At 36.1% G+C, this 13,989-nt stretch overlaps 1 protein-coding gene across 1 annotated transcript in view; it reads right to left on the bottom strand.

The window, feature by feature from the left end:
• Nucleotides 1–13,543, bottom strand: part of LOC106459307 (disabled homolog 2-interacting protein-like) — a 140,503-nt gene extending 126,960 nt beyond the window's left edge. The window contains exons 1-2 of the mRNA XM_022385761.1: nucleotides 12,686–13,543; nucleotides 3,863–4,046 (exon numbers count right to left, since the gene is read on the bottom strand). Coding sequence (XP_022241469.1) covers nucleotides 3,863–4,046; nucleotides 12,686–12,859 — 358 coding nt within the window. The 5' untranslated portion in view covers nucleotides 12,860–13,543. The remainder of the gene's footprint in view (nucleotides 1–3,862; nucleotides 4,047–12,685) is intronic.
• Nucleotides 13,544–13,989: the final 446 nt, after the last annotated feature.

Raw genomic sequence — 13,989 nt, 5'->3', positions numbered from 1 at the left:
AGGTTCCTGTGGGGGTGAACTGTGGAACGGTTAACTCTGAGATTTCTGGGGAATGAACTGTTGAACGGTTAACTCTGAGGTTTCTGGGGGATGAACTGTTGAACGGTTAATTCTGAGGTTCCTGGGGGGGGGTGAACTGTGGAATGGTTAACTCTGAGGTTCCTGTGGGGGTGAACTGTGGAACGGTTAACTCTGAGATTCTGGGGAATGAACTGTTGAACGGTTAACTCTGAGGTTTCTGAGGGATGAACTGTTGAACGGTTAACTCTGAGGTTTCTAAGTAAAGTAATTTCAACTGTATGTAGTGGATTTTAGATGTTTCAATTGAAAGCAGAGTTTCTTTCATGCGTTATTCATATCCACGAGGATCTGCAATGTTGTTTATTAGTTATAGGTTTTATGTGGAGTTAAACACGTGACTATCGTCATTCAGTATAAAGCTAGACAAACATACAGACAGTAGGGTAGGTGGAAAAAATAGACAGACAAGAAGTTAGATATATATTTTAACACACACACGAATCGAGAAATCAGATGAAAGATAAAGAAAACAGATAATTGTTAGACAGATAAAATAATACATTAGTTATGTCGAATATGATAAAACGTCAGATTTTTCTAAGCTGTACTTATCAATATCAGTGTTGCTATGAATTTTTTTAATTACTAAACTGTGAACAAATTGTGTCTTCACTATATTTCATCACGCTTCCTAACGTTTGGGTTTGTTTTGAATTTCGCGCAAAGCTACACATGGGCTATCTGCGCTAGCCGTCCCTAATTTAGCAGTGAAAGACAGAGGGAAGACAGCTATTCATCATCACCCACCGCCACCTCTTGGGCTACTTTTTTTACCAACGAATAGTGGAATTGGCCGTCACATTATAACGCCCCACGGCTGAAAAGGCGAGCATGTTTTGCAATCCGCGACCCGCAGCTTGCGAGTCGAGCGCCCTAACCACACTGTCCATTACTTTATGTACGTCATCAACTTGATGAATCATCTACAAATTGCATATCTCTCTGATGATGTCACAATAACAATTCTTTGAGGCCCGGCATGGCCAGGTAGTTAGGGCGCTCGACTCGCAATCTGAGGGTCGCGGATTGGAATAGTGGTATTGACCGTTACATTATAACTCACCTACGACTGAAAGACCGTGCATGTTCGGTGACGAGATTCCGAAATCGCAACCCTCAAATTGCTAGTCAAACGCTCTAGTTAGCAGGCTATGTTAGGACTTTAAATCTCTCTAAACCTACAGTGACGTTAAAATAAACCTGATTAAATTAGACATCTACCCAGAAAGACCTTATAAACGTCTTAACCTTGTGCGTGTGTTTGTAAACATATAACTATAAAATGAAAAAAATTATATAGCATCCTTACCCATATAACCCCGACAAATGTAATAAGTTCTTCAAGAACAACCTCTCGTAGTTTTCCGATTTAGCATCCAAACAACAGGTCAATCCTTTAGCACTGGTTAAATACTTGTTTTCTTCTTTTTTTGCGCAGACCTTCAAACATACACACAGTCACTAACTGTAAAACAAATATTTAACTGTGAGCAGTAGTCAACTACCTTTCTATGGCCCAATTGTTTAACGTAACAAGGGATTGAAATCCTGTTATTTTTGAACAAACTTTCGCTTATTCTCCAACTCAAATAGAACACGTCAGTCTCGGGTATATTTTTCACTGTAATAGTTGTACATTGACACAAACTCCGACTTACACCAGTAAACAGTCGTACACGCTGGCATTGTGAAAACGGGATATTCACCAACAGCCTCCACCTGGCATTACTAGTTGCCATGGTGACAAATCATAACAACCATAGGGTGTAATGTACTACATAAACCAAGCAAGCAGGCAATCGGTACCTTGTTTTCAGAGCCACGCAACATGCGAGATCTATCTGTTGATATTTTAGTGTTAGAGAATGGCGCTAAATGCTTATCAACATTAATATTTGTTGGAGCAGTTCACGTGTGAGATACAGATTTCAACAACAATGGACAATAAGTAAAGGAAAATGTGACACTTATACCATAACCATCAATAAATAGCACACACACACAAACAGTTACACTAAACCACAAACTGTGTATCGAATTGTATTAGAAGCCTCACACTTCTTCCAAAATTTTATTACAAACACCTAAAGTTTCATTATCTTAAAAGTGTGTGTGTGTTGTCAGAATGAAGTCCATTGCGCCATCTGTTGACAGCAAGTATACAGACTCGGACGATAAATATATATATATATATATATCATGATATTAGCCGTTCCAAAATCCTTCTACAGAACAAAAAATGACTTCATAAGTAAAATTATTTATTACTGTTTGTTTTATAACTAGCTGTGCGTTAAAATATCGTTTCTTTGGTACCCTAAAATCAGTCAATATATCTAATAAAAAGAGAAAGCTAATGATCTCACAGATGTATGAGTAGGTGGATAGGTTAGATAAAAATAAATATCACGTGGTGTTTCAATACTTTTAGTTTTAAAGTTATATTGAATCAGTCTGGTACAGTCACTTTGTGAGAGTCAAAACACATAAATATTCAGTATTATCATAAACTCAGTATGCAAAATTTACAGTTATTCCTGTCATTCATTGGTTTTAAAATGGCATTACAGTAGAAATAGGTGGAAGTCATAAAGGACATCATTCTAGCAATACAAAATTATTGTTATATATTATGTTAATATATATATATGGGAGGATCGTGGTGAGAAGACGTATCATGTTTATAATTTCACTGCATTTGAAAACACTGAATTTGAGGTATTCAGTTTACAATCGATTTGATCTTACAAAAAGAAATGTCGACTCTTGCATATTTAAGCCACGATCTTTATGCATTATTGGAAACTGAACGTTTTATGTCATCATATGATTAAAAATTCCTTTACGTCATTTTGTGTGCTTAAAGAAGTATTACAATATTACTTACCATGTCATATAGTTTATGAAAATCTGAAAATGTATAATCCCAAAACTGCTGTACAGAGTTTTATATTTCGAGTTGTTTTAGTTATGAAAAAAAATGCTTAAATATGTCGAAAAATTAACAGATTTATCTACAATTCTACTTGTTTGTTTATTTTACAAAGTTCAAAACCAGATCTAATATTGTGTCGTTTTTAAAACTATGCTGTATAAACGTTTTGAGTATTTTTTAAATGTCTTTGTGATTCCCTGGCCATGAATAATGAATGACAACTCGAGGAACAATAATGAAAAAAAAATCGTTTTTCTTTTCTTGAAAAACTAGGTAATGTTTAGCAATGAGGAACAATTCAGAAATTGTGAAAGGAATAAAACTGGTCGATAAATTTCCGGGAAGTAAAGAGTTGTTTATGTGGCAGTTATATACCACAATGTGTTTAAACTTTATGTTGAAATAAAGTAATGTCAAAACGTTGCTATTGTACGAAATATCACTTAGTAAGAGACGCTTTTTTATACTGTTATAGATAAAGTAGGAATTGTACTTAATATCTGAACTACAGTTGTTGTTTGTTTTGTTTCTTACCAACTTAGCAGCCCCCCAGTGGCACAGCGGTATGTCTGCGGACTTACCACGCTGGAAACCGTGTTTCGATACCCGTGGTAGGCAGAGCACAGATAGCCCACTGTGTAGCTTTGTGCTTATCTTCAAACAAAAGTAACTTGCTAAAAAGTAATAAAATAAATCACCGTAATCTATGTCTACGGAATTACAACGCTAGAAAACGGGTTTCGATACCCGTGGTGGGCAGAGCAGAGAGAGCCTATTGTGTATCTTTGTGCTTAACTTCAAACAAAGAAAATCAACTTAGCAATAAAATGAAGAAGCAGTACCCACCAAGCGGTGAAAACCGAAGCAATATTTCATCACGAAGAGATGTCGTCTCCGAAAGGTCGCTGTCTTCGTCTTCTTCCACCAGAGGAGGTGGGGGAGACATATCGTTCCCCCAGAGACGTCGAAAGGTTTGTCGGCCACCGTCCAGCCTGACTCTGGAGTGGTCAACAAACAGCTGGTCCCCAATCTAAAGAGAGAAAAAATATTTTGTGTGTGTGTGTGTGTGTGAATTGACATAATTAATAGTTTTCAACAGATTGATGAACATTTGCTTCTTAGTTTGTTGGATTCAGAATTTTCGCGCAAAGCTACATAAAGGGCTATCTGCGAATATCCATCCTTAATTTGAGCTGATATACTACAGGGTAGGCAACTAGTCAAAAATACCCACCGCCAACTCTTGGACTACTCTTATCCGACTGGGATTGGACCGTCAATCTTACAGTACAAGCATACTCACGGTCCTTAAGTGCGACGAACACTTTTGAAGCAACAGATCTCGAATCATGAACCCTCGAATTCAGAGTCACAGCACACTAACCACCATTCTAGGTCCAATTTATTAAGAAGAAAGTGGATTATTTATTGGTAGTTTTCCTTGTGTATTCTAGTTTGATCTAGGATCCACCATTAAAGTTTAAGGGTGTGAGCATGTTTGTCCGCAGGGGGCGAGGGGACATTTATCCCCCTGGAAAATGAGAGGCATTTCTTTATTCAATCAGTGTATATATATATACACATACATCTTTATATATGCTCTTGATTTAGACTTTGACCTTCCCCTGGAGAAATTTCTTTGTACGCTTATGGCTTGTTGAGCCCTTTTACCATTCTCCTTAAAGTCCTTTGCTCTATATACTCCTACATTCACATGACCTGTGGTACGGAAGGAAATAAAGAAAGCAGTGTTTGGTAGGAGAAAGTAAGTTGGGAACAATAAAAAAAAGACACTTTAACTTAGTTATAGGCCTTCTAGTTTCATGTTAATTTTATATGGGTTTGTCAAAACTTATAAATCAGTGAAATTGAACTGTCTCTGGCCTTTTGTGTTTATTGTTCACGAAGCTTATTATGTAGTACATAAACGTTTTGCTTGGTGTAAAGTCCACAAAGCCTGTTCAGAGTGACAACTGCTCTAAGTTGAGAGATCAGTTTAATTTTAAACCTGTGGGAAACTTTAAGCGTATAGGGCCTAAACGACCAAGTAAGAGACCCCAAGAGCTCAAGTACAGCCATTCTTAATTTTGACCTACTGATCAAGGCAGCGTTTCGCAAATTATGGTCCCCATCCAAAATGGGGTTGGGGTGCAAGTTCATAAAAAATATTGCGATAACGGATATTTTAGAGTATGTACAGTAATTTACTATCACTTCTTCTATGTATGGGGGGGAGGGGGTCACCACAGCCTAAAATATTTTGAAATGGGAACCAAGCCCCTTCCCCCTAAAAAACTTTGAGAATCCTAGAACCAGGGAAAAGACAGTTGACAGTGAAAAGACATCTGATGATGACATAAACTTGCCGAAACGTTGTAAATTTGTACAAAGTTTCTTTCACTACCTATCTCAATCCGTCTACGAGTTTTATTTTCTAAAAAAATGGGTTCCTCGTCGCCATTATATGTAGTGTGGCAATAGTGGTGCAACGACGTCATGGCATACCAAAACATTACTTTTACGATGGTTCGTTTTATCGGATATCGCCTAGTATAATCTAAATAATGTAACCACACACACACACACACACACACACACACACACACACATACTAATAATAATATGGTAATATAAAGGGTATCGTCATCTCAACATTTCAAATTACACGCACAAACCAAGCAAGTATTATTTTAATAATGTGTTTAACAAGTTAGCCAGAAGACGAGAGCTTTTTTTTAGATATACTGATAAAAATGTATGGATAATTTGCCTATAAAATAGAAGTTTCCTAGTTGAAAGATATTACGTGTTCTCGTGAATTGAACTTGAAAATATAAAAAAAGGACTTTGCAATGCTGAGTTGTTTGAGAACACAGACAGTATTTATTCACCCGTCTTTCGCTCAGTTCGTTATTTCCTTTATTTTAATATACGTTTTTGCCATTTTTAAAGTTTTTTCCATAGGTTAAGTGCTTCCTTCCTTAAGAAGTTCTTATACATTTAACATGCGTGAGTTGACATATGCAGTTCGATTTCCTTACAAAATGTGAGATGTTGCTGCTGACTGTTTCTCAGATCTTATAAACCTATCTGTAATATTACGATGAAAGGCATAACTTGAAGACTCAAGTTTTGTTACCTTCCCTTTTTCTTTACAAGGATTAACTCGAGTCTTATCTTTTTTCCCTCTATTTACAAAAGTTCAACTCCAGTAATATTACCTTCTCTCTCTTTAAGAAGGTTAAGGTGAAATGTCTTGAGATACTTAATTTTCTGACAAGAAAACCAGTCTTCCAACAGTTTGTATAAAAGAACAAGTGACGTCACACAAATTCTTTGTCTACTTTAGTGACTCATGTAACGAAGAACAACGTTTATTTTTGGAAATTGCGAAGGAATACGTAAGTACAATAAAGACTGATTGTGTGTGTGTAAAAAGAAAGTTTTGCGGCCTTTCATTTAACTTAGGTCTAGGTTATTTTACTTTTTCAGTTCATAAACCAGTCTCATTTCCAACCAAACTAGCGATTTTACATCAAGCTTCAGTAAAAGTTCAACTTTTGTTACTTAAAGGATTGACATCGGAATCTCTCACCGGTGTTAATATTCCTGACTTACTTCTTGCTGATCGATATACCATATGGATAACACTGGTGCCGAAAGTAGCCCTGAAAATCTTCTGGATGTGTCAGTAACTATTACATAGATATGCCAAATGTGGCTCTGAAAATTCCCTGGATATGTCAGTAACTTCGTGTCTATTACATAGAAATGCCGAATGTGGCCCTGAAAATCCACTAGATATGTCAGTAACTTCGTGTCTATTACATAGAGGTGCCGAATGCCGCTCTGAAAATTCCCTGGATGTGTCAGTAACTATTACATAGAAATGCCGAATGTGGCCCTGAAAATCCACTGGATATGTCAGTAACTTCGTGTCTATTACATAGAGGTGCCAAATATGGCCCTGAAAATTCCCTGGATATGCCAGTAACTGTCTATTACATAGAGGTGCCGAATGCCGCTCTGAAAATTCCCTGGATGTGTCAGTAACCAAATGCCTAATACATAGAGATGCCGAATGTGGCTTTAAAAAATCCCTGGGTATCTCGGTAACTAAGTGCATATTACATAAAGGTGCCGAACGTGACCCTGAAAATCCCTAGAATGAATAAGTAACTAAGTTATTACGTAGATGTCTGTATAACGACTTAAAAAAACATTGATAAAAATTACAGTTCACCAACTGTCGTTCATCCAAATGATGATATGCGTAGCGTCTCGAGCACTACTACACTAGCCGGCCTGATGTGCCCTGGTTTTAGGCGAAAGAGCTCGTCGGTGCTCGATAAAGAAGATAAAACGTAGTTGACATATTATTAAATTCTTCTTTACTTTCGCTCACAAGTTCTTATAAATGTTAAGGTAAATGTAGCCGTTAATAATAATAAAAATTCATATTAAGGTTATTCTATACCTTTAAAAAGCTATTCCAATCAAACAATGCATGAATGGATGTTCAAGAGACATTGATATAAACCCCTGTATAACGTAAAGTATAAGGAATGCCACTAAATCGTTAGCATTTGGCGTCTTGCGAATATTACCTCTTTTAAAATAGAAACAACTCTTAATTCTGTACTTAGCAATTGTGCGTTTAAAATAAAGGGTGTAAACACTTGAACTTACAGAAAAATACACTAGTTTATTACGGGAAGTATGAATAAACCCTGTTGGTAACATCTACTTGCTAACTGCGAATGTGGAACCTGTAGGATCAGTGGCACCAGAGCGTCCACTGCTGTTTTCCATCTCACCCAAGCAGTCACACAATAAAACTAACAATACCCCCCCCCCCATTTGTCAGTGGGAAAGATAGAACCAGGGAAACTGGTGGCCACCCGCAATCAGTCTTAACATAATGGTTTGTTTTCATTCAAGTTTACTTGTCTCATATCTTTCTAACTCTTGAGCAAATTGCGATTCTGCGCAGGAGCTACTTCCAAGCCTGCACGATAGCCTCTTAAATGTTATCGCCACAGCAACGCATCAGTTATTGAACGTTGGTTTAAAATATTTTACACAACTTTATATACGATGAATAAGATATCCCAACAGATGCTGACCATATCTTTAGAAAATATTGGTTAATTTGAGTTGAGCAAGCAAGCACAAAAAGATGAAGTTGAAAGTTATTCTAGACTGACTTACTTAGTATAATTGATGCTACTAACACACTATCGCAAGATTACCTAATTACTTTTAAGTTATGGAAAATACAGCATGCCCACATGTGATTAAAAGGTTACTTCACAGGGAAATGGTTGGTGTTGTTTTATTTAACTGGCCACTGGCCAGCTATCAGCTAAACATGTTGGGCCGACGAAAATGTTTTTTTTAATGTTATATAATGGATAGTTCTGTTAAATGTTTCTACGAGACTAGTACTAAAAGCCTACAAACCCGTTTTTTTTGGAGGGGGGTCAATCAAATCCTTTTCCCTCCCATTACAGCTAGGTTAAGAATGCCTTGAATAAATGAGTACTTTTTTCCTCCTCACATGGATTACTACATTCAGGAGGGTATAATGGAAAGATAAATATAAATAAGGCTTATGGATTTTCGGTGTTTATTTTTAGCTGTTTTATAACTTTATTTAAATATCTTAAAATCGGTGTTGTTTTTTCGGGGGTGTTCATGTTTAGTTTTATGTAGATACCTTAAAAATCGAAGTTTCCCATTTAATACTGTAATGAGTATACTAATACACCATATATTCTCTACACATTAATCAGTATATTAATATACCATATATTCTCTGCACACTAATTTCTCTTATGGCAACATTAACAAGTACAAAACATATTACAAGCTTCCCGCTAACGGACGAACGTGTGTGGAAGGGGTAAAATTTTGCAAGCACACTGACTCGGGAAGGTGTGGACTTAATGTAAACTGAATAAACAGTTTGTTTTTCTTTCTCTCTCTCTCTCTCTCTCCCTTTGTGAAATAATTTGCCAATAACAAACTAAAATTGAAATGGAAGTCAATCGTAACGTGAAGACAACGACATTGTGTCTTCGTGTACCATACTCGTTTTATTAAATATTTTGACTAAGTAAAAGACAGATAAGGTTATTCTGAATGTTTTGTTTGTATTTAAGCACAAAGCTGCAGAATTGGCTATCTGTGCTCTGCCCACCACGGATATCGAAAACCAGTTTCTAGGGTAGTATGTCCGCAGATATCCCGCTGAGCCATTGGGGGGTGGGTTATTCTGAATGGAAAAGCCAATATGCAATCCGAATTCCTTGGACAAAGGCCTTTCTAACGATATGAGATTTGTAGTGTTTGATTGAGAAAACATTTGAGAGAAAAGTTCCGAACAGATAAACGCAAGCGCATTATTGATATAGATAATTTTGATCGGTTTACCCATTTGTAAAAAATGCTGTTTACAACACTTGTAATTTATATTTGTCAACAAAATAAGGTCATTTGTGTGTATAATGCTTCTCTGGCCTGTTAAAGGTGTTCTTTCCCCTCTTAACCATTATCAAATATTTCTTTTCAATAATACGAGTTATACCCCCTCTTAGCCATTATCAACTATTTCTTTTTCAATAATACGAGTTATACCCCCCTCTTAGCCATTATCAACTATTTCTTTTCAATAATACGAGTTATACCACCTCTTAACCATTATCAACTATTTCTTTTCAATAATACGAGTTATACCCCTATTAGCCACTATCAACTATTTTTTTTTCAATAATACGAGTTATACCCCCCTCTTAGCCATTATCAACTATTTATTTTCAATAATACGAGTTATACCACCTCTTACCCATTATCAACTATTTCTTTTCAATAATACGAGTTATACCACTTCGCCCAACAATATTAAATCAAATAAGGCTTAACCAACGTTTTAACCCTAGAATTACAGATGGAACTCTGCCTGCTTTTTGAAACATTTGCCACGTTGGTGCACAACTTTCTTGTTTATAAGGTCCCTAATAAGATAATTTTAGTATTGTGAGTTCATAAACCTACCACTGACTCGTTATGGGACCCCTGAGGCCAGTGATAGAAAGTTATCGATTCAGTGCATGACAAGAAGTTTTACTTGTAACTCACAAATGATCTCATTTCCTATATAAAATACATAGGAGATTCTAGCAGTTAATTAGAGGGATTAACTGCACTATTGATAGTATTTTTGTTTATATCTTTCGTGTGGCTTACCCTGCTTCGATTTCCATGCGGAGGTCAGAGCGCAGATATCCATCCCATCATGTATCTTTTCGCTAAAACCACACACGTAAATAATAACAGCCCTTAGAGGTTTTAGTGATTGCTCTCACTCCCGACCTGAGCATATACGTGGTGTTCTTATCCTTCCATCTTTTCGTGTCACTGTGGGAGGTACTTTCTCTGGCCTACTTCCTCTGACTAGGTCGGGCATAGTTGATCACACAACTAGAGAATATTTCAAGAGACAGAACAGGCCACTCGACTAAAGATTACTTACTGCTCGTGCACTAGCCCACGTACTTCATTTTTACAAGGAACATCCTTGCACGAGCGCATGTTGATAAGGGACGATATTAACAAATTATCAGATGCCGGTTGAAACAATTCAAACGTAATTTTCCCAAAAATAGTGATGAATAAATGCAAAATGTACAGTCAACCCAATAACTTGGATCAGAGCATATATATGTATATTCAATATGGTTGTCTAGAGAGCCGTTTACAGCTGTATATTGTCTTTCCATGTGTTATTTCAATAAAGAAAATTGAATTGCGTTTGTTTTTAAGCAAAGAAAACTGACGGTAATGTTTTGTTGGCAAAAATGTTTGAATTTAGATTCAATGAGTGCATCCAGAACAATAAATCGTTCAGGTTCGCTAAGTAGCCTCGGAAATTGTTTCAGCTAGATGCCACCGTTTTTTGTCATTTAACTGAGCGCAAGAAAAGACCGCTACCGAAGTGAGCGCTTTTTGACAGCTGTCATTTCTATAAGTGTCAAAGGGGAAAATATTCAATGCATATCAATTTATTCGACATGGTACAATAAAATCATACATTTATATCATACCAACATGAAAGAAACATATATATATATAATGAACAACAACAAATATATAGTCAAACAAACACGTTCCTCCTATATGAGTTTTTTTTTTTTTCGTTCATGCTCCCATCTTCTAAATATTTCCTTCAATCAATCGATGGAGGAAGTTCCAGAAGCTTTTTTTTGTGAACTTCCCTCACAAAAAGAAACATTTTTGTCCTTCAGTTTTTATTAGTTTTTTTCTCAGATTGATCGTTCAAGACATATATGGTTGTATTATATTCTCATACGTACCTGCGTTACTGTCGTTCAGTTTAAATAAGATCAGTCTTTTAAGCGAATTATTTGCAATTTTTCAAGTTAATTTGTATCGTGCAAGTCAATTAGTCATAAGAAAGCATTCTAATTTTCACTTATAGAGAATACAGGTCACGTAATTTCATGTCTACAAGTACACTAAAGCGTGCCGTTTATGGCTGCCATGTATAATAAATATTAATTTCGTTTCTGAGACTAAATTGTAATATATTCGATGGGACTGCATACGACCATAGGTTTATTTGAGCGTAAAGCTAAACAAATGGGCTATTTGCACTCTGTTCACCGCAGAAAATCGAACCCCGAATTTTAACGTTCGTGTGTCGGAAACTTACCACTGGGGGTCACGGTCATGGAGAAATAAATCAAGATAGGATAATGACGCTGGGCCAAATTTTTCTACAAAATATAAAAATTGTACAAAACTACCGATACTGACAAAAAAAAAAGTAATGGTAAATTTTTGAGGCCACTTCATTTACCGTATAAAATTGTGTCAATGAAAAACTAATTCAAAGTCTTCCTGTGTATTTAATTAAAATACTTGTGTATTAGAGACACTTTCCAAGTTTGAAAAAAAAAAGATCGGAGTTGAAGGTAAATTATAATATAAAATACATCACTGGGCTAACTGTTGTTAACGTTCTACCAATCTTGGTCAAAATAGATGAATCATTTTTAAGCTACAGCAGACACAAAGAAACCCGACTACATGAATTATCTCCAATTTGCCCTCGAGGGTCTTGGGAAAAAAGAACAACTCAACCATAAAACATGTCACATGTCAAAAACACACCTTGATGCTTGAAATCTAAACATGGACGTTCAACACATTAACATACAGTGGCTTGAGTGACGTCATTAGTTATAAATAAAACCTCCAAGTTGTGAAACTGCTGAGGCCAGATTGAGTCAAAGCATACATTTAACAAATCTTTGTAGTATAAAATAAAGATGTGTTACTCTTTATACGAAAATATGTTTACATGTTAAACGTCACGTCACATTTTTACGTGGTATAGTAAATATGAGTGTATTCGTTCAGTTTTGATACATAAGTAAAACGTTATATATTTTACATACATAATGATTAAATTACGATGTATAGTTGGATAGGTAGATAAACTGATAGACAGATAGTTAGTATTAAAGGTACAATTTTTTACTAACAGAATCCACGTTAAGGAACTCTTGATTTTTATGTTGCATTTCGGCATATATGAAGTTCGTGAGAACTTTTAAATTTTTAAGTAATTTTAACTGAACTTACATTTTTCGAATCTTTAGAGGGCCAGCGCAGACGAGCACGTGGGATGGGTGTGATGTCATGGAATTCACTGATAAAGTCCGGAGAAGGTGGTCTACATGTGCAGCACTGGTCACTCAGCATCCGATGACCTTCAAACCAAGGAATAAACAACAGGTCGGAAGCACAAGTACACATGGCAACAAGACCTGAGACCAATGAACGTGCAATACAATGTCAGCAATTCATTGCTGAGGCTTTTTACCTATACTTGAACTCTTTCTGCTCACGACTTCTATATTTCTGACGTGCATTGTATCCGAACAAATCTTCAGAAATTTCCTTCTTTTTAAAAAAAAATGACCTAGTTCATAAAAACAGGTTTATAGCAACCAACGTTTGCCAAAAGATAAAAACATATATGTTGATTGTTGTTGAACTTTAGAATCTCTCTTAAACGATTTGACAACTCACCGACCTTCGTTTTTTACTTGTGCTACCGAGGCCCTGGGTACGTTTGGATCGCACATGCAAACTACCATCATACGCAGTTACTGCAGGAGTCATCGCGATTCTTAATTTTCTGATTAAACTCTACTTGAACTATACCAACTTATAACGTGATCTGTTTAAACAACTGAGACACCGAATACAAAGTGGTAACGCGGATTTTGAATAAATCTCCACCTATACCTGGTTACGTGCTAAGCTTTTTACTGACACACATACGACTCGTAGAATGTTAAACCTGATCCAGAGTCAACACATGCGTGAGCAATACGATCTGACGACGCATGCACGAACTACTTCAAACTGTGCCGGCTGTGAGTCACACACTGTTTGGAAAGCTGGGCTATGATTCGCCGAAAGACACCTGATCACAGAAGTACGAGGGAAAGCCGACCCAGGTAGCAACTGTTGTAACGGTTTTATCGAAGATATAAACAGCTACCGAACAAAAAGTCAAATGATGAAAACAGTTTGTCTGCCAAGTTTTACAGTGGTATGAAGGATAACCTTTTCCTGCAATATTTGTTTTTCAGAGCGTTTAAAACCCAATCTTTCTTATGTTCAGTTTACTTTTGTCGACGAAAATTTTATTTTATTTGGATCTTTCTGTTTTAATTATGAGTATGTTCTGGAGAATTCTGAATGTGAATACCAGCAAAATACGGACTTAAAACAGTTATATATTTTGATATTCATACGGTTACATTTCAAAAATTGATATATATATTATTTTATCTGTTTACTCTAAGTAACCTGTATGCCTACCTGTTTAACAATAAAAATTTGTATATTTATACTTACACTTATATAATCGTTCA

This window comes from Limulus polyphemus, unplaced genomic scaffold (genome assembly GCF_000517525.1).
Source record: "Limulus polyphemus unplaced genomic scaffold, Limulus_polyphemus-2.1.2 Scaffold590, whole genome shotgun sequence".
In the NCBI taxonomy this organism is placed as follows: Eukaryota; Metazoa; Arthropoda; class Merostomata; order Xiphosura; family Limulidae; genus Limulus; species Limulus polyphemus.
The sequence above is the reverse complement of the archived record's forward strand: the minus strand, read 5'-3'. Positions and strand labels throughout refer to the sequence as shown.